Source organism: Suncus etruscus, chromosome 7 (assembly GCF_024139225.1).
Source record: "Suncus etruscus isolate mSunEtr1 chromosome 7, mSunEtr1.pri.cur, whole genome shotgun sequence".
Lineage (NCBI taxonomy): Eukaryota > Metazoa > Chordata > Mammalia > Eulipotyphla > Soricidae > Suncus > Suncus etruscus.
In genome coordinates this window covers 66,793,925-66,814,131 of record NC_064854.1, presented here as the reverse complement: position 1 = coordinate 66,814,131, position 20,207 = coordinate 66,793,925, and the positions used below count along the sequence as shown (strand labels likewise).

The following is a 20,207-nucleotide window of genomic DNA, read 5'->3' as shown; positions in this document are numbered from 1 at the left end:
CAAAAATCGCTCCTGGCAGGCTAGGAGGACCATATGGGATGCCGGGATTCGAACCACCAACCTTCTGCATGCAAGGCAAATGCCCTACCTCCATGCTATCTCTCCAGCCCCCATACCTGAAGTTTGATCAGATTGGTATCTCTGCAGAGAGTTGTAGTGAAGTGATGAAACATGCCATGGATATTTTAATTTATTTGAAACTTTTTTTTATTTAAACATCTTGATTACATATATGATTGTGATTAGGTTTCAGTCATGTAAAGAACACCCCCTTCACCAGTGCAACATTCCCACCACCAATGTCCCAAATCTCCCTCCATCCCACCCCACCCACACATGTACTCTAGACAGGCTTTCCAATTCCCTCATTCATTCACATGATTATGGTAGTTCTCTGTGTAGTTATTTCTATAACTGCACTCACCACTTTTTGTGGTGAGCTTCATGAAGTGTGCTGGAAGTTCCAGCCCTCCTCTCCTTGTCTCTGAGGATTGTTGCAAAAATGACTTATTTTTCTTAAAACCCATAGATGAGTGAGACTATTCTGTGTCTCTCTCTGACTTATTTCACTCAGCATGATAGATTCCATGTACATCCATGTATAGGAAAATTTCATGACTTCCTCTCTCCTGACAGCTGCATAATATTCCATTGTGTATATGTACCATAGTTTCTTTAGCCATTCGTCTGTTGAAGGGCATCTTGGTTGTTTCCAGAGCCTGGCTATTGTGAATAGTGCTGCAATAAATACAGGTGTGAGGAAGGGGTTTTTGTATTGTGTTCTTGTGTTCTTAGGGTATATCCCTAAGAGTGGAATAGCTGGGTCGAATGGGAGCTCAATTTCCAGATTTTGGAGGAATCTCCATATCGCTTTCCATAGAGGTTGGACTAGACGGCATTACCACCAGCAGTGCATAAGAGTTCCTTTCTATCCACATCCCCGCCAGCACTGATTGCTCTCATTCTTTGTGATGTATGCCAATCTCTGTGGTGTGAGATGGTATCTCATAGTTGTTTTGATTTGCATCTCCCTGATGATTAGTGACGAGGAGCATTTTTCATGTGCCTTTTGGCCATTTGTATTTCTTTTTTATCAAAGCGTCTGTTCATTTCTTCTCCCCATTTTTTGATGGGATTTGATGTTTTTTTCTATAAAAGTTCTGTCAGTGCCCAGTATATTTTGGATATTAGCCCCTTATCTGATGGGTGTTGGGTGAATAGTTTCTCCCAATCAGTAGGTGGCTCTTGTATCCTGGGCACTATTTTCTTCGAGGTGCAGAAGCTTCTCAGTTTAATGTATTCCCATCTGTTGATCTCTGCTTCCACTTGTTTGGAAAGTGCAGTTTCCTCCTTGAGGATGCCTTTAGTCTCAATGTCATGGAGTGTTTTACCGACGTGCTGTTCTATATACCTTATGGTATCAGGTCTGATATCAAGGTCTTTAATCCATTTGGATTTTACCTTCAGTTAACATGATGTTAACTGGGGTCTATGTTCGCTTTTTGCAAGTGGCTAGCCAGTTCTGCCAGCACCACTTGTTGAAGAGGTTTTCCCTGCTCCACTTAGGATTTCTTGCTCCTTTGTCAAAAATTAGGTAATTGTATGTCTGGGGGACAATGTCTGAGAACTCAAGCCTATTCCACTGATCTGAGGGTCTGTCTTTATTCCAATATCATGCTGTTTTGATAACTATTGCTTAGTAGTACAGTTTAAAGTTGGGGAGAGTAATGCCTCCCATTTTCCTTTTCCCTAGGAGTGCTTTAGCTATTCGAGGGTGTTTATTGTTCCAGATGAACTTCATAAGTGTTTGATCTACTTCTTTGAAGAATGTCATGGGTATTGTTTTGTTTTGTTTTGTTTTTGGGCCACACCCGGCGTTGCTCAGGGGTTACTCCTGGCTGTCTGCTCAGAAATAGCTCCTGGCAGGCACGGGGTACCATATGGGACACCAGGATTCGAACCAACCACCTTTGGTCCTGGATCGGCGGTTTGCAAGGCAAACGCCGCTGTGCTATCTCTCCGGGCCCAGTCATGGGTATTTTTAAGGGGATCGCATTAAATCTGTATAATGCTTTGGGGAGTATTGCCATTTTAATGATGTTAATACCGCCAATCCATGAGCAGGGTATGTGTTTCCATTTCCATGTGTCCTCTTTTATTTCTTGGAGCAGGGCTTTATAGTTTTCTTTGTATAGGTCCTTGACTCCAAGATATTTGAGTTTGTGTGGCACTATTGTGAATGGGATTGCCTTCTTGACTTCCTTCTCTTCCCTATCATTATTGGTGTATAAAAAGGCCATTGATTTCTGTGTGTTAATTTTGTAGCCTGCCACCTTGCTATATGAGTCTATTGTTTCTAGAAGCTTTTTGGTAGAGTCTTTAGGGTTTTCTAAGTAGAGTATCATGTCGTCTGCAAACAGTGAGAGCTTGACTTCTTCCTTTCCTATCTGAATTCCCTTGATATCTTTTTCTTGCCTGATCGCTATAGCAAGCACTTCCAGTACTATGTTGAAGAGGAGTGGTGAGAGCGGACAGCCTTGTCTTGTACCAGAATTTAGAGGAAAGGCTTTTAGTTTTTCTCCATTGAGGATAATATTTGCCATTGGCTTGTGGTAGATGGCTTCAACTAGATTGAGAAAGGTTCCTTCCATTCCCATCTTGCTGAGAATTTTGATCAAGAATGGGTGTTGGACCTTATCAAATGCTTTCTCTGCGTCTATTGATATGATCATGTGATTTTAATTTTTCTTCTTGTTGATGTTGTGTATGATGTTGATAGATTTATGGATGTTAAACCATCCTTGCATTCCGGGGATAAAACCTACTTGGTCGTAGTGTATGATCTTTTTGATGATGCATTGGATCCTATTTGCAGGATTTTGTTGAAGATCTTCGCATCAGCATTCATCAGGGATATTGGTCTGTAATTTTCTTTTTTGGCAGCATTTCTGTCTGGTTTTGGTATCAAGGTGATGTTTAATTTTCCTTCTCCAGCATCCACTTTGATTTTGGGTTGACAAGAGCTTCAGTTACTACTTGACAGACCCAGTTTTCCTTCACTGCCAGAATATAGTGTGCCCTTGTCAGAATTCCATAGCTCTAAGAGACATCTGGCATAAATGGAATCCTAAACTGTATTTTAGCTTCATGAAATAAATGAAGTAACTGGCTTCTGACCTTCTTTCTGGCTGGGTGGCCATGGAGCCAATTTTATGTTTTAAATAATTTTTACTTCTCATTTGTTTGCTTAGTTTTCTAATAACCTCATGGTAAATGAGGTTGCCAATGTCTGTTTTGTGTAACGATTTTTCTTTTCGGCCATACCCAGGGCGTTCAGGGGTTACTCCTGGCTCTGTGCTCAGAAATTGCTCCTGGCTCAGGGGACCATATGGGATGCTGGGGATGGAATCTATATCTGTTCTGGGCAGCTGCATACAAGGCAAATGCCCTATCGCTGTGCTACCACTCTGGCCCCTCAAGGATTTTTTTTTCCCTTTCAAATACTCAAAATAGATATGAGTCACTTTTCTTTTTTTTTTTTTTTTGGTTTTTGGGCCACACCCGGTGACGCTCAGGGGTTACTCCTGGCTATGCGCTCAGAAGTCGCTCCTGGCTTGGGGGACCATATGGGACACCGGGGGATCGAACCTCGGTCCGTCCAAGGCCAGCGCAGGCAAGGCAGGCACCTTACCTCTAGCGCCACCGCCTGCCCCACGAGTCACTTTTCAATGACCAATTTTTAAGACAATCTAAGTCTGTCTTTGAAAGGTAACATAAAACAGCAGCAAAGTGATTCTGGAACCATGGAGGTGGAAGACAAGTCAGGTGTGCTTTTTTGTACAAGTTGTGACTTGAAAGTTGCATAACTCCTTTGTGTTTCACTTTCAAAATGGCCCTTTGTTATAGTGGATGTTTCTGATGATCTCAGCATCCACTCCCATGAAATTTGAGAGGCGCAGACTCCTTTACCTTTTAATTTTTGGGGTGTGCATTGATGTCCTAAAGTCAGTCAGTATTATGTTGGCCACAGGTGATGTGCAGGTAGCACAATTGGGTTCAGTCAAAATGAAAGTCAGGACTTATTTCCAGAGTTGGGAATGGGAAAGACCTTTTTCCTTCTTGCTTGACAAATCAGGAAGATAAGCATGTAACCCAAATTGTTGCTAGCAATCATTTCATTGTGACTTAATAAGCAGATTCGATCTTAGATTGAAACTAGCACCATGAGAGTTGACTGTGGAGCAGACATGCATCTTCAGGGATCATTGGAGAGGTGAGACAGCTCTTGTCTGAAGCCTGCTGTGTCAGGACTTGACACAAATCAGTATTTTTTGTTGTTCACCAAATAAGGAAAGTATAATTCACTTCGGTTGATCCTCATCAATGACAAAACCTCCTATAGGAGTTGTTCGTTTGCTTGGGGCTTATTTTTTGCCATACCTGATGGTGCTCAGGTGCTATTCCTGGGCACTCCAGGAGGGGTTGAGGGCTGACCATACTCCATACTGTGCCACGACTTGACTGGGACTCCTGCAGGCATACCACAGGCTCAGCCCTTTAAGTCATCTCCCCCATTCCTCATCTTTTCGTCTTGGTCACCACTCAAACCTTTTGCATTCTCAGTTCTACTAGTCTAACTTCTTTCTTAGTCTCCACAATGAACCTGACTTGTAAGTTAAGATATTAAAGGTGAATTGTTAAGGTCCTTTTTTTTTTTTTTTTTTTTTTTTTTTATCTTGGTGGGGTTTGGATCACACCCAGCAGTAGCTTTGCTTATGGATCACTTTCTCACAGTGTTCAGGGGATCATGCAACCTAGGGATTGAACTGAATGCAAAGCTTGCACTTAGCCCTTTGATTATCTCTTTGGCCTAAGATTTCAAACTAGTTTTGCTACATGATAAATTATTTCAAACCTGCAGCTTCCCACAACAAATATTTGCTATTACAATTTCTGTGGGCTAAGAATGTCAGAGCAGTTTAGCTGCTGTTAATGGCTCAGAAGGCTTTTGGGGAGTTTTGCTTTGTGTTTTATTTTTGGTGCTGGGGATTAACCCCCAGAGCAGGAGACTTGTGAAGCATACACTCTACATGTGAGCTCCAGTTCTCATTTCTCAGCATGCTTGAATCACAATATTGGCTACTGCCAAGTCAAGGAAGGCTTGTCCAGTGCCAGAGGACCTATGATCAAGTTCACTGGTGACTGTAGCATGGAGGCTTCCCTGCCAACTCATGAGGATGGTATCGCAGAGATACTAAATGTTCTCACTTACTACATGGTGTTTTGCATCCCCTAGTGTGAGTTATCTGAGAGACAGAAGAAGTGGGATATGACTTTTGTTGTGATCAGATACGAACACCTTCTGCCACAATTCTATTTATTTATTTATTTATTTTGGTTTTGAGGCCACACCTGGCAGCACTCTGAAATCACTCCTGGCAGGCTCAGAGGACCAGATGGGGTGCTGGGGAGTGAACTCAGGTTAGCAGTGTGCAAGGTAAACGTCCTATCCACTGTACTATCACTCTGGCCCCGTTGTCATAATTTATTATTTAGAAACCAGTCACTAAATTGAGTCCACCCTCAAGGAAAGGTTCTATTTATTTTATTTGTTTATTTATTTATTTATTTTGTTTTTTGGGCCACACCTGGTTAAGCACTCAGAAATCGCCCCTGACTTGGGGGACTATAAGGGACACCGGTGGATTGAACCACGGTCCATCCTAGGTTAGTGGGTGCAAGGCAAATGCACTACTGCCTGTGCTACCACTCTGGCCCCAAGGTTCTATTTTTTAAAAAAATTTTTGGTTCTATATTTTTGAAGGGAAAAATACTGAAAATTTGTGGACATATATTTTATTGACTTTATATGTATGTCACCTGATATTTTTGTTGTTTTTTGTTATGGAGCCACACCTGGCAGCACTCAGGGGTTACTTCTGGTTCTGTGCTCAGAATTACTCCTAGCAGACTCGGGGATTGCCAGGATCCAATTTGGGTCAGCCATATAGAAGGCAATTGCCCTACCCGCTATGCTGTTTCTCTGGCCCACCTGTAGATTTTTAAATCATAACCTCAATATCTCACTTCACCTGAAAACCATTTTTTCCTCCTACAGAATGTCTGTTACTTCTCAAATAGTTATTTCTTGGCAGTGATCTCAATTAAAGCTAACTGCTGGGGCCGGAGAGATAGCATGGAGGTAAGGCGTTTGCCTTTCATGCAGAAGGTCATCAGTTCGAATCCCGGCGTCCCACATGGTCCCCCGTGCCTGCCAGGAGCAATTTCTGAGCATGGAGCCAGGAATAACCCGAGCACTGCCGGGTGTGACCCAAAAACCACACACACACACACAAAAGCTAACTGCTACAGGGGAGATAAAACAAAGAAAGTGCACAAGTTTTGCATCTAGGAGAACCTACTTCAATTCCCCTGTATTGTCTCATCCCTAAGCACTACTGTGAGGGACCCCTAAGCATGAGACTACGAGTAGTCCCTGAGCACCACTGGATATAGTCTGAAAAACAAAACCAAAAGAAGTTAATTCCTTTACTTGGGCTCTGGAACCCATTCCTTATCATCTATTAGTAATTTTCATTTCTTTCACTTCGATTTCTCATCCTTTTTGTTTGTTTTTGGGCCACAACCAGTAAACTCAAGGGTTGACTACTGGGGGATTTTGCTGTGTTAGGGATCAAACCCAGGCCTCTTGCATGCACAGCACATGCTAAGCCCCCTTGACTTAATTCTCCTGCTCTAATTTTGCATCCTTTTCCAGCTTTTTTCTCAGCATACTAATATGCTTGGATCTTTATTCTTAGAAAGAAATCTTCCATCAACATGTGTTTCTCTTTAACAGCCCCCCCTTTCATTTATAGTTAGCAGTTTTGAAGTATTTGTTTATTGGCAGTTCTCAAAAAAATTTTTTTTTGTTTTGCAGTCACAATCGATAGTGCCTGTCAGAGCTTACTCATGGCTTTGTGCTCAGGGATCACTCCTGGTAGTGCACTGGGAACCGTATATAGTGGCAGGGAGCAAGTCTGTGTAGGCTGTATGCAAGGCAAGTAGCTTATCCATTGTATTATTGTTCCAGTCTGCTGCTTCCTTTTTTTTGTTTGTTTGTTTTTCTTTGGGTCACACCTGGCAGCACTCAGGGGTTGCTCCTGGCAGGCTCGGGGGACCATATGGGATACCGAGATTCAAACCACCGTCCTTCTGCATGTAAGGCAAACGTCCTACCTCCATGCTATCTCACTGGCCCTGCCTTTTAATTTTTACTACTCACGAGGACAATCTAGAAGAGCAAGATGTACTGAATCCCTATCTGTGGGATCAACAATTCAGTTTTATTTTCCATTTGGTGATTCTGAAGTGGCAGGCAATAAGTCTGGAAAGGCTTCAGATGGAATTAGGGAGGCTTCAGATGCACATATAGTGAGGAGAGAATGTCAGAGAGGGCTAGGAATTTGCCTGACACTGAAAGCTGACACAGGAAGTAGAATTGAGACGGGCATGGGTCCAAATAAAGGGGAACAGGAGTTTGCATTTAAAGGCAAGATCAAGTACTGGTAATAGATGGTAGTAAAGGTTACATGATAATGTAGAATAATGTACCACCACATAGTTATCTAGTTAAGATGATTAAAACAGTATATTTTACACATAAAATAATTTAAAATAAAGCAAGCAAATATTTTATGTGAGTACTCACGAAGGAGCAATATCCAGATGGTTGATGCTAAATCCAGAAGAGGAAAAGCCTGCCAGAGTTGTTGATATGCTTAAAAATGCTACAGCCAACGAATAATTACAGCCAATATATCCAGCAGCTATCAGGAATACTGCGGGACCAATCATTCCTAGAATTGAAAGTTAAAAAAAAGTCACACCATTAGTATTTACTTTCTGAGTACAGTTTAAACCTACTGTTTGATGTTATTGCCACCTAGTGTAGAAACATTATACTGCCTTAGGATGTTAAATTTAAATTATACTATTTCATTAAAAATTACTAAAGAGGGGCTGGGAAGGTGGCGCTAGAGGTAAGGTGTCTGCCTTGCAAGCGCTAGCGTAGGACGGACCGTGGTTCGATCCCCCGGCGTCCCATATGGTCCCCCCAAGCCAGGGGCGATTTCTGAGTGCATAGCCAGGAGTAACCCAACGGGTGTGGCCCAAAAACCAAAAAAAAAAAAAAAAATTACTAAAGAATTGGGGCCGGGCGGTGGCGCTGGAGGTAAGGTGCCTGCCTTGCCTGCGCTAGCCTAGGACGGACCGCGGTTCGATCCCCCGGCGTCCCATATGGTCCCCCGAGAAGCCAGGAGCAACTTCTGAGCTCATAGCCAGGAGTAACCCCTGAGCGTCACAGGGTGTGACCCAAAAACCAAAAAAAAAAAAAAAAAAAAAGAATTGAGGGCCAAAGACAGGGCCCGGCATAATATATTTGCCTTGTGGCTATGCTCAGTTCTTTTTTTTTTTGGGGGGGTTTTTGGGCCACACCCGGCGGTGCTCAGGGATTACCCCTGGCTGTCTGCTCAGAAATAGCTCCTGGCAGGCCCTGGGACACCAGGATTTGAACCAACCACCTTAGGTCCTGGATTGGCTGCTTGCAAGGTAAACGCCGCTGTGCTATTTCTCTGGGTCTAGCTCAGTTCTTATATATGACTGACTCTGTATATATGGTCATCAACACATATTACCAAAAGCTATAAACATAACAACACCCCTCAAAACAAACCCCCAACCCTCCCACCATAAAAAGAAGAGAGATCCAAAAGGCTGGACACATAAATTGCAAGCTAAAGGGGCCCAGGTTTAAGCCCTGGCACCACATATACCAATAAACAGAAAGAAAAAGGAAATATACTGGGGCCAGTGAGGTGGCGCTAGAGGTAAGGTGTCTGCCTTGCAAGCACTAGCCAAGGAAGGATGGGGACCAGGGGCAATTTCTGAGTGCTTAGCTAGGAGTAACCCCTGAGCATCAAACGGGTGTGGCCCAAAAAAACAAAAAACAAAAAAAAAAAAAGAAAATATAGGTGGAACTCAGGAAATATAAAAATGATACGAAAGGGGGTGGAGGTAAAAAACGATAAGAAAGAAATCTAATCATATATGTTAATCTACATATGACTAGGAGTAAGCTAAAATTCTATGTTAGAGAAAAAAAGAGAGAAGGGCTAAAAATAATGTTGTAGAGAGAGAGAGAAGTAATAGTGTATAAAGAAGGTGATTAAAATTCATAAAATCAGGGCCGGAGAGATAGCACACTAGTGAGGCATTTGCCTTGCACACAGCCAATCCAGAACAAATGGTGGTTCGAATCCCATTGTCCCATATGGCCCCCGTGCTACCAGGGCTCTGAGCACAAAGCCAGGAGTAACCCCTGAACCCCGCTGGGTATGACCCAAAAAACAAAAACAAAATAAAAAATATCAAAGAATTAAATAATAAACAATGTTAAGTTAGAAAACCATTGTGTTAGACATTAAGAATTGTTAATGGTATATACAAAACTTATAGTTAGCATAAAATATGTCACAACAAGCTCTTAATTAGTGGGTCCTTACTTCAATTTTATTTATTGTTGGTTTTGGAGGTTCACCTAATAGTGCTTGGAGAGCCAGGTGGAGCCAGGCACTGAACCCAAAAATCCTGCATACAGCAGTGCTATCCAATAAGAACTATCCATAGATTTTTGAGATTACTTATGAGAATGTTATATTTGTATATGAGTCAGTGGAAAGAAAATGTACATTTTAATTTCAACTAAGTTTAAATAGCTATATATGATTAATGCTTTTTTTTTGTTGTTGGTTTGTTTTTGGGCCACACCCATTAACTCTCAAGGGTTACTCCTGGCTATGCAGTCAGAAATCGCTCCCAGCTTGGGGGACCATATGAGATGCCAGGGGATCAAACCGAAGCTGTCCGAGGCTAACGCTTGCAAGGCAGACACTTCACTTCTAGTCCCACTGCTCCGGCTCCTGATTAATGCTGTAGTACTAGAAACAACAGTTTCCTCACCTCCTCCCTGACACCCAAGTAGAGAACTATGTTGAATCTTTTTTTTTTAAATATGGAACGCTTCACGAATTTGCATGTCATCCTTGCGTAGAGACCATGCTAGTCTTCTCTGTATCGTTCCAATTTTAGTTTATGTGCTGCCGAAGCGAGCACACTATATTGAATCTTAAGGGATGCATTTTATTTACTTATTTCGTCGGATACCAGGGATCACCCAGGACCTTTTCACGTAAGCAAGGCAAGTGCTCTACTACTGAAGTATATCTAAATCCTTGGACTTTTTATGCTTTATCCTTTGTTTTGGTGCGATCCCCAGATGTGCTCAGGGCTTAGGGCTTTAGAATGACTCCTTGAAAGACCTGGGAACCATATGGGGCACTGGAGATTGAATCCGGATTAGCCATGTGCAACCTTACCCACTGTACTATTTTTTCAGTGCCCCCCCTTTTGTTTTTGGGGCACATCTGGGTTATTCCTAGCTCTGCACTCAGAAATCGCTTCTGGTTCCGGGGACCATATGGGACTCTGGGGATCGAACCCAGGTCTGTGCTGGGTCAGCCGTGTGCAAGGCAAATGCCCTACCGTTGTGCTATTGCTCCAGCCCCTTCAGTGCCCTTCTCTTATCTTTCTTCTTCTTTGTCTTTTTTTTTTTTTTTTTTTTTTTTTTTTTTGTTGGGAAGGGGTTACACATAGCTCCCTGTATAAGGACTATTCCTGGCTTTGTGCTTGAGGGTCATGCCTAGCAGGGCCTGGGAAATTATGTGGTATGAGGGGATTAAATCGAGGTCTCCCAGATGTAAGTATGAGTAGTTTAGCCTATTAAGTGATTTCTCTAGCTCCCATTTATTTTGTCTAAAGTTAGTCAAGGGACTGAAGAGAGAGTAGGTTAGAACACTTATCTTGCTTGCAGCCGACCTCAGGTTTGCTCCCTGGTACCCCATATGGTCCACTAGGAGTGATTCCTGAGTACAGAGCCAGGAGTAAGCCCTGAGAACTGCTGGGTGTAGCGCAAAAACAAAGCAAATAAAATTTAAAAATAAGTAAAGTGAGCCAAAGGTACTTTCAGCAAGCAGTGGCGCAGGACAGCAACTTCTAGCTACAGATACTAGGAGGTATTTGCACAATTACATTGACTAGGATTCTTTTATAATGTAATCAATATGTCTGCAACTTCTTGAAAAGATTAAGAAAAACAGGACAACTCTTCTGGTCACGTGATCATTCATAGTTCCTTTGAGTTTTTTTTGTTTTTGTTTTTGTTTTTGGGTCACACCCGGCAGCACTCAGGGGTCATTCCTGGCTCTATGCTCAGGAATCGCTCCCGGCAGGTTCGGGGGACCATATGTGATGCCATGATTCGAATCACCGTCCTTCTGTATGCAAGGCAAATGACCTACCTCCATGCTATCTCTCTGGCCCTCCTTTGAGTTTTTTGACTGATACAATGCCAAAAATAATTGCTACTGACATGTTATATTTTTGGATTGAAATTTAAAATATATTCACTTCAAAATGGGATAGTTAAAAAATATCCCCCTGGGCTGGAGAGATAGCATGGAGGTAAAAGGGTTTGCTTTGCATGCAGAAGGCTGGTGGTTCAAATCCCGGCATCCCATATGGCCCCCTGAGCCTGCCAGGAGTGATTTCTGAGCATAAAGCCAGGAGTAACCCCTGAGCACCGACAGGTGTGACCCAAAAAACAAAAACAAAGGGGCCGGAGAGATAGCATGGAGGTAAGGCGTTTGCCTTTCATGCAGGAGGTCATCGGTTCGAATCCCAGCGCCCCGTATGGTCCCCTGTGCCTGCCAGGAGCAATTTCTGAGCCTGGAGCCAGGAATAACCCCTGAGCACTGCCAGGTGTGACCCAAAAACCAAAAAAAAAAAAAAAAAAAAAAAAAAAAAACCAAAAACAAAAAATCCCCTGTTGCAAATAAAATGATTTATAAAATTCTGGGAATGATATTTAGCAAAATGGGCCATGTTTTAAACAGTTATAGTTGAGATGATAGGGTATTAAGAATGTTAATATTAAAAATCCAAGGTCTGAAAAGCATCATCTTGCATAAGAACTCCCAATATTTAGTTTAATAGTTTAAGTATAATTTAATGTCAATAAATAAAAGCACTACTTAAAGTACTATTAAAAACTGGGGCCGGGTAGGTGGCGCTGGAGGTAAGGTGCCTGCCTTGCAAGCGCTAGCCAAGGAAGGATCGTGGTTCGATCCCCCGGCGTCCCATATGGTCCCCCAAAGCCAGGGGCGATTTCTGAGCACATAGCCAGGAGTAACCCCTGAGCGTCAAACGGGTGTGGCCCAAAAACCAAAAAAAAAAAAAAAATCAAAATTATAAAAATTAAAAAAATATATATTTATATAATACATAATTATATAATATAAATAATACTATATAAACATTCATATTTATTTATTTATATAAATAACATATAAATAAATTATTTATATAGATATAATATGTAATATAAATAATATTATATGAATATTATATATACAATATAAATATATAAAATAATAAGTAATATATAATATAAAATAAAATACATATATAAATATAAATATATACATAAATATATATAATATAAATATAAATTTAAAATTATAAAAATTAAAAAATATAAATTAAAAATATAAATTAAAATATAAAAAATATATGGGAAAAATAGTACTATTGTAATTTTTCCTTGTATGGTAAATACAGTATAATTATAAACCGAAATATAACCTCACTTACCTATAAGGGTAAAAGTTCTTCGAACACAGATAGTTGAAAAATTCCATTTTGCCCTTAAATTGTCGGCAAGTTGACCAGACAGGATTATACACAACCAACTTCCAAAGTAAGGCACTGCAGATAAGAACCCATTCTAAAAAATATGAAGATAAAGTATTAATTATGGTGGGAGGAAGGGCCAAAATAACTTAAACATTCACATATCCACCAACTACTGGAAGACAGAAAATATAAAGTGGCATGCCATTAATACTTGTATTGTGATAGTACTTAAAGTTTGTTCTCAGAAGGATTTTGGGATTCAGTTCATTGTATTCCTAAAGAGGCTATCTCAGAATCAATGATCTCCAACAATTAAAACCATCCAAAAAGAAACATTTATTAAAAAAAAAAAGAAACATTTATTCATCCCATGGACATCTTTCGCAGATCTCAACAGTTTAAGGATATGATTCCTTGTCTTTACTTAAAAATTAATTAAATGTTAAGATAAAATATTAATAGAGTAACAGAATATCTTACATTTCACTGATTAGTAAGAGAGAGAGATAAGGCTGGGGATGTGGCTCAGTGGTATCGCAACATGATTTGTATATATGAGGTCCTGGATTCAATGCTCAGCAGGACAATAACAACAATAACAACAGAAGGATGTTAAAACTGCACAAACTGGAACAAAGAGAAAGGATGAGTAATGAAACATTAAAAAAAATTAAAAAGCAAGTTTGTTTGCCCCCCCCTCTTTTTTGAGGGGGGTTCCTACTCAGTGATGCTCAGGTGTTACTTTTGGCTCTGTGCTCAGAAATCACGCCTGGCAGGCTTGAGGGACCAGATGGGATGTCGGGGATTGAACCCAGGTTGGCTGCATGCAAGGCAAATGCCCTAGGTGCTGTGCTATTGCATCTGAAAAGTCAAGTTTGTAACAAAGAAACAAACTTTTTGCTTTGTTTTGGGGCCACAACCATCAGTACTCAGAGATTACTCCTAGCTCCCAGGAAACACTCCTGGCAGTGCTCAGGGGTAAAACTGAATACCAGGAATTGAACCCCATTCAGCAACGTGCAAGGCAAGTGCTTTACTTGCTATACTATTTTTCTGGGCCCCAGAATGAAGAACATTAAGAACATTAACATTTTAAATTGCTGAGGTAGTTTTAAATATAGCTTTATCCTTATTTCCACCTTTCCCATCTCAAATCCAATTCTTTGAGGCTTTTTGCAGCTATGACCAGGAAAAGGACTCGCATACCTGACTGTCATGCTTGCTAAGGGTCAAACTCTAATTGTGGTGTTTGCAGGATTGCTAATCAGAGTGGTGTGATTCAGATGTGGACCTAATAAGGGGGTCATGCACTTCTATTGCATACTTGCCAACACCTGGCTATGATCACCCCAGACTGTGGTGGGCACATGAGTGCACTCTACCCTTGTGTTTCCCAAGCAAACTTTACTTAAGGGCTATTTCAAGAAGATAAAGTATTTATTTATTTACTTATTTATTTATTTTTTGGTTTTGGGTCACACCCGGCAGCGCTCAGGGGTTACTCCTGGCTCTACACTCAGAAATCGCCCCTGGCAGGCACGGGGGACCTGCTGGGATTCAAACCACTGTCCTTCTGCATGAAAGGCAAACACCTTACCTCCATGCTATCTCTCTGGCCCCTGATAAAGTATTTATTAAAAAAGATACCCCACTGGGGGGCGGAGAACTAGCACAGTGGTAGGGCATTTACCTTGCATGCAGCAGATCCAGGACAGATGGTGGTTACAAGTTACAACCTAAACTATAGTAAAAGATAAATTATTAAAAAAAAGGGGGGCCGGGAAGGTGGCGCTAGAGATAAGGTGTCTGCCTTGTAAGCGCTAGCCAAGGAACGGACCGCGGTTCGATCCCCCGGTGTCCCATATGGTTCCCCCAAGCCAGGGGCAATTTCTGAGCGCTTAGCCAGGAGTATCCCCTGAGCGTCAAACGGGTGTGGCCCAAAAACCAAAAAAAAAAAAAAAAAAAAATTTATTAAAAAAAGGGGGGGGCAGAGTGATTGTACAGTAGATACGGCATTTGTCTAGAATGTAGCTGACTGGGTTTTGATCCCTGTCATTCCATATTGTCCCTGGAACCTGCAAGGAGTAATTCGAGCAGGGAACCAAGATTAATCTCTGAGCACCACTGGGTGTGGCCCAAAGAAACAAAACAAAAAAGAAAAAAAGAAAAATATCCCTTTTATTTGAATTTTTTAAATTTTTGGGCCATACTTGGTATTTGGGTATTTGGGAGCAACTTCCAGCTTAGTGCTGGGTGTCACTTGGGTTCCAACCTGCAAAATATACACTCCAATCCTTTGAGCTATATTCTCAGGCCCCAAAATATTCATTTAAAAGAGATTATACTTGCTAAGCAAGTGGAAGCAAAGATAAACAAATGGTACTACATTAAACTAAGAAGCTTCTGCATGTTGACTAAAGGAAAAAGACTACCCACATAATGGGAGAATCTATTAGTCCAATACCCATCTGATAAGGGGTTAATATTAAAGATATACAAGGTACTGGTAGAGCTTAGCAAGAAAACATCTCACTCCCTCCATAAGGACAAAAATTGAACAGACATTTTCTCGATGAAGAAATGCAGATGACCAAAAGACACATGAAAAAAATCATCAGAATAAAAAAGAAAAATCATTAGGGAGGTGAAAATCAAAACAACATAAGCTATAATCTCACACCACAAACAACAGTTGCCTGTGTGAATGTGGGGAGAAAGGGACTTTCATTCACTGCTGGTGGTAATGCCGATTGGTCCAGTCTTTTGGAAAACAATATGGATATTCCTCAAAAAGCTGGAAATTGAGCTTCCATATGATCCAGTAATACTACTTCTAATGATGTATCCTAGGAACCCAAAAACATGATGTAGAAAGTCCTCTGTATTCCTATGTTCATTGCAGCACTATTTACAATAGCCAGAGTCTGGAAATAACCCAAGTGCCTGAGAATATCTGAGTGGTTAAAGAAACTGTGGTACATATACACAATGAAATATTATGCAGCTGCTAATAAAAATGAAGTCATGAAATTTACTTATACATAGATGGATATGGAGAGCATTATGCTGAGTGAAATGAGCCAGAAGGAAAGGGATAGACACAGAATAACCTCACTCATTTGTAAGATATAAAAATAAATAAAAGATTAAAAAAATAGTATGGTAATACTATCCAGAGATAATAGATATGAGGCCTAGGAAAACCAGTCTATGATAAGAAGCTTGCCACAAATTGTAGAGCAGTGCAGTTAGGGTAGAGAAGGGATCACTACGGCAATGATAGTTGGAATTGATCACAATGGACAAGAGCTGGGTGTTGAAAGGAGATACCCCTTCAATAACAATTTTGCAAACCACAGTGTCTAAAAGGAAAAAAGGAAGAGAGAGAGAATGAGAAAAAAAGAAAAGTCTGCTCCAGAGGCAGGCAAGAGTGAGGGCAATTTAGTCCTCAAGCACTTCTAGGAGTGATTCCTAAGTGCTGAGCCAGAAGTAACCTCTGAGCACCATCACAGGTGGGCCAAAAACCAAAAAAGAAAAATAGGGGCCGGGCGGTAGTGCTGGAGGTAAGGTGCCTGCCTTGCCTGCGCTAGCCTAGGAGGGACCGTGGTTCGATCCCCCGGCGTCCCATATGGTCCCCCAAGAAGCCAGGAGCAACTTCTGAGCGCATAGCCAGGAGTAACCCCTGAGCGTCACAGGGTGTGGCCCAAAAACCAAAAACCAAAAAAAAAAAAGAAAAAAGAAAAGAAAAATAAAGTTGATTTTGAGTCTGTAAAGTTCCTGAGTTGTTATTTATCCATGAAGCTATGTATCATTTCTTTATATCTAAATGAAAGTATGGCTGGGTAAAGACTAAAAATCCTTTTTTTGTGTGTGTGTGTGTTTTTTGGGTCACACCCGGCAGTGCTCAGGGGTTATTCCTGGCTCCAGGCTCAGAAATTGCTCCTGGCAGGCACGGGGGACCATATGGGGCACCGGGATTTGAACCAATGACCTCCTGCATGAAAGGCAAACGCCTTACCTCCATGCTATCTCTCCGGCCCCCAAGACTAAAAATCTTGAGATCAGTCCTGAAACTATAAGGTACATAAAAGAAAACATAGGCAGAACTGTCCATGATATTGAAGCTACTAAGGCATCTTTAAAGATAAAACACCACTGATCAAGCAAAGATAAATAAATGGAACTACATTAAGCTAAGAAGCTTCTGCACCTCAAAGGAAATGGTGACTAGGAAACAAAAACTTCCCATGGAATAGAATAAACTATCCCAATACTCATCTAATAAGTGATATTTTTAAGATATATAAGGCAATGGTAGAGCTAAACAACAACAAAAAATAATCCAAAAATGGGGAGAAAGTTGAACAAAAACTTCCTCAAAGAGGAAATACAGGAGCCAGAGTGATAGTACAGTGGTTAGAGTGTTTGCTTTGCATGCAGCTGACCTGGGTTAGATCCCTGGCATCCCAAATGGTCTCCTGAGCACTGCCAGGAATGACTCCTGAAGCAGAGCCAGGAAAACAAAACAAAACATTTATGACTGAAACACAAGCCAGGAGCAATTTCTGAGCACAGAGCCAGGAGTAATCCCTGAGCACCATCGGGTGTGACTCAAAAACAAATAAAAACAAACGAACAAACAAAAAAAGAACAAAGGAATGAGTCAGAGGGAGAGGAACAGACACAAAATTTTTGAATATAAACATTCATTTTTGAATATAAACAATATCGACATTCATTTTTGAATATAAACAGTAACAAAAAAAGAGATAATATGTTTTTTAAGAGATAATATGTTAATAATACCCAGACTTTTTTTAGGGGGGTTAAATGTATATTCTTTTTTCTTATTTTTTATTTCTTTTAATTGAAACCATTGTGATTTACAAAGTCCTTAAGAGTTGGTTTCAAATATACAATGAATCGGGGTCAATCCCACCTTCAGTGTCAACCTTTCTCCACCATGTTCCCACAACCATTTGCCCCCCCAATTTGCCAGTACAACAGGCCCATTTAAAGTTTAGATGGTTAGGGGCAGGAGAGATAGCACAGAGGTAGGGATTTGCCTTGCATGCAGAAGGATGGTGGTTCAAATCCTGGCATCCCATATGGTCCCCCAAGCTTCCAGGAGCGATTTCTGAGTGTAGAGCCAGTAGTAACCCCTGAGTGCTGCTGGGTGTGATCCCAACAAACAAACAAACAAAAAAGTTTGGGGCCGGAGAGATAGTATGGAGGTAAGGCGTTTGCCTTGCATACAGAAGGACAATCGTTTTATTCCCAGCATCCCATATGGTCCCCCAAGCCTGCCAGGAGCAATTTCTGAGTGTAGAAGAGCCAGGAGTAATCCCTGAGCACTGCCGGGTGTGACCCCCCAAAAAACAAAACGAAAAACAACAAAAAAATGTTTAGATGGTTAAAGCTTGATTCCACTGTTATTGACTCTGGCATAGATATTTAGTTTTTTTTTTTTCTCCATCAATATTCCTGAGACCACTTAGCTCTTGGCCTCCATCCTTTCATAATTGTGTTTCTCCTCCTCCACTCAGTTTCTTTCCTTCTTCTTGCCATGCCCTTGAGCCATGGGTGTTCAAGACAACTCATACTGAGACCACACTGCATTTCTTTATGCAGTTATTATTATTTGGCAGGGGGTACACCCGGTGATGCTCAGGAGCTACTTCTGGCTATGTGCTCAAAAATTTCTCCTGGCTTGGGGGCCCATTTGGGACGCCGGGGGATCGAACCACAGTCCATCCTAAGTTATTGTGTACAGGGCAAATGCCCTACTACTTTATGCAGTTATTCTTAATTCTACATATAAGTGATATAATTTTATATTTATCCATATTCTTCTGGCTTACTTCATTTAACATAGTATCTTCCAGCTCCATCCATGTTGCAGCAAATTGCATGGTTGCATCATTCCTTACAGCTATGTAGTATTCCACTGTGTATACATGTATACGTATACATATATACATACCACATCTTCATATCACTTAATAGCAAAAATTAAGATGCCACTTGAATTGTCATCTTATGTCCTATTCCTAAGAAATAGGAAGATATTTACAGATAGAAGAGATCCCAGCCAAAAGATACCTTGAAAAAGCAACAACTCTGAGGTCAAAAAGAAAGCTCTAGGGGCCAGAGTGATAGTACAGGAGTAGGGTGCTTGCCTTGTTCTTGGCCAACCAGGGTTTGATCTCCAGCAACCCATAGAGTCCCCAGCACCAGCCAGGAGAGATTCCTGAACTCAGAGTCAGGAGTAATCCCTGAGTACCACTGGGTGTAGCCTCTCAAAACAAAACAAAACAAAATAAAAAACAAAAAGCAAAACAAAAAAAGCTCTAGAAATCAGCACAGATGAGTAAAATAAAATGGGAAATGAATCTCATATAGACAAAACAACCTGAATGGAGATTAGAAAATCTGTGTAAATAGCAGGTGATTATGTTTCCTTACCTCTTGAATATTGAACCTCAAGATATCCTGCATGTAAGTAGGTAACAATGTCAATAAAGTATAAAAAGTCCAGTTGGAAGAAAAATGGGCAATTACAATAGCCCAAAGAGGCAGTGACTTTAGCATGGGTGTCCATGGTACTGACTTCTGCGAAGAAAGCTGCAAAACAAAAACAAATAAAATGTAACCAGGTATAGAGAGAATCAGGTATAACCAGTAACATTTAGGATTATGACACTTATCTTGTATTACCTATATTTTATGTATTTATATATACATTTTTTCAGTGATAGGAATCCAATTTAGGGTCTCACTTATGCAAGGTATATATTACCGTGGCACTGTGCTACATTTTAACCTGTACACTATTAGTTAAAATTTGACCCAGAACACATTATTAGCTGTGATTAGTAAATTACAGATGCCTAAACTAAGTCTCTTGAAATATTAGTAGCAAAGTACTGGAAAACGTCTACATTGTGTGTGTGTTGTTTCGTTTTTTGTTTTATTTTGGTTGGCCACATGCAAGGCAACCACCCTACCTGCTGTACTACTGCTCTGGCTCCTATGTCTACCTGTTTGATTAGAAAAAAATACATATGCACATATGTTACAAACTAGAAAGTATATGATTCAGATTAAAAAACAAAATTAGGGGCTCACATCTCCTTGGTGGTGGCTAGACTGGGAGGTTTTGTTGGCAGAGAAATTAAAGTATTAAACTTTAAAAAAAATTAGAAAAGCAATCATTACTGTAAATACCAACCCTAAGTATTTGATGCCCGAAGTTAACTGTAGTACTAATTTCTCCCTTCACAGAGAATAGTTTCATAATCAAATTAAAAGGTTAATGAAGGGCTTTGTGTGAACAATAAAAGTGTATTGGTACTACAGACAATGACTTGGGTTGGACAACCTAATATGCCTGAAGC

At 40.7% G+C, this 20,207-nt stretch overlaps 1 protein-coding gene and 1 non-coding gene across 2 annotated transcripts in view; both read right to left on the bottom strand.

Moving 5' to 3' along the window:
• SLC17A5 (solute carrier family 17 member 5) overlaps positions 1-20,207 on the bottom strand; it is a 43,200-nt gene that overhangs the window by 9,761 nt on the left and 13,232 nt on the right. Inside the window, exons 4-6 of the mRNA XM_049777635.1 lie at positions 19,276-19,434; positions 12,769-12,901; positions 7,712-7,859 (exon numbers count right to left, since the gene is read on the bottom strand). Of these exons, the coding sequence (XP_049633592.1) occupies positions 7,712-7,859; positions 12,769-12,901; positions 19,276-19,434 (440 nt within the window). The remainder of the gene's footprint in view (positions 1-7,711; positions 7,860-12,768; positions 12,902-19,275; positions 19,435-20,207) is intronic.
• Positions 10,067-10,173, bottom strand: LOC126015237 (U6 spliceosomal RNA). The gene has a single exon (XR_007498124.1). It is a non-coding gene; the product is annotated as a U6 spliceosomal RNA (small nuclear RNA).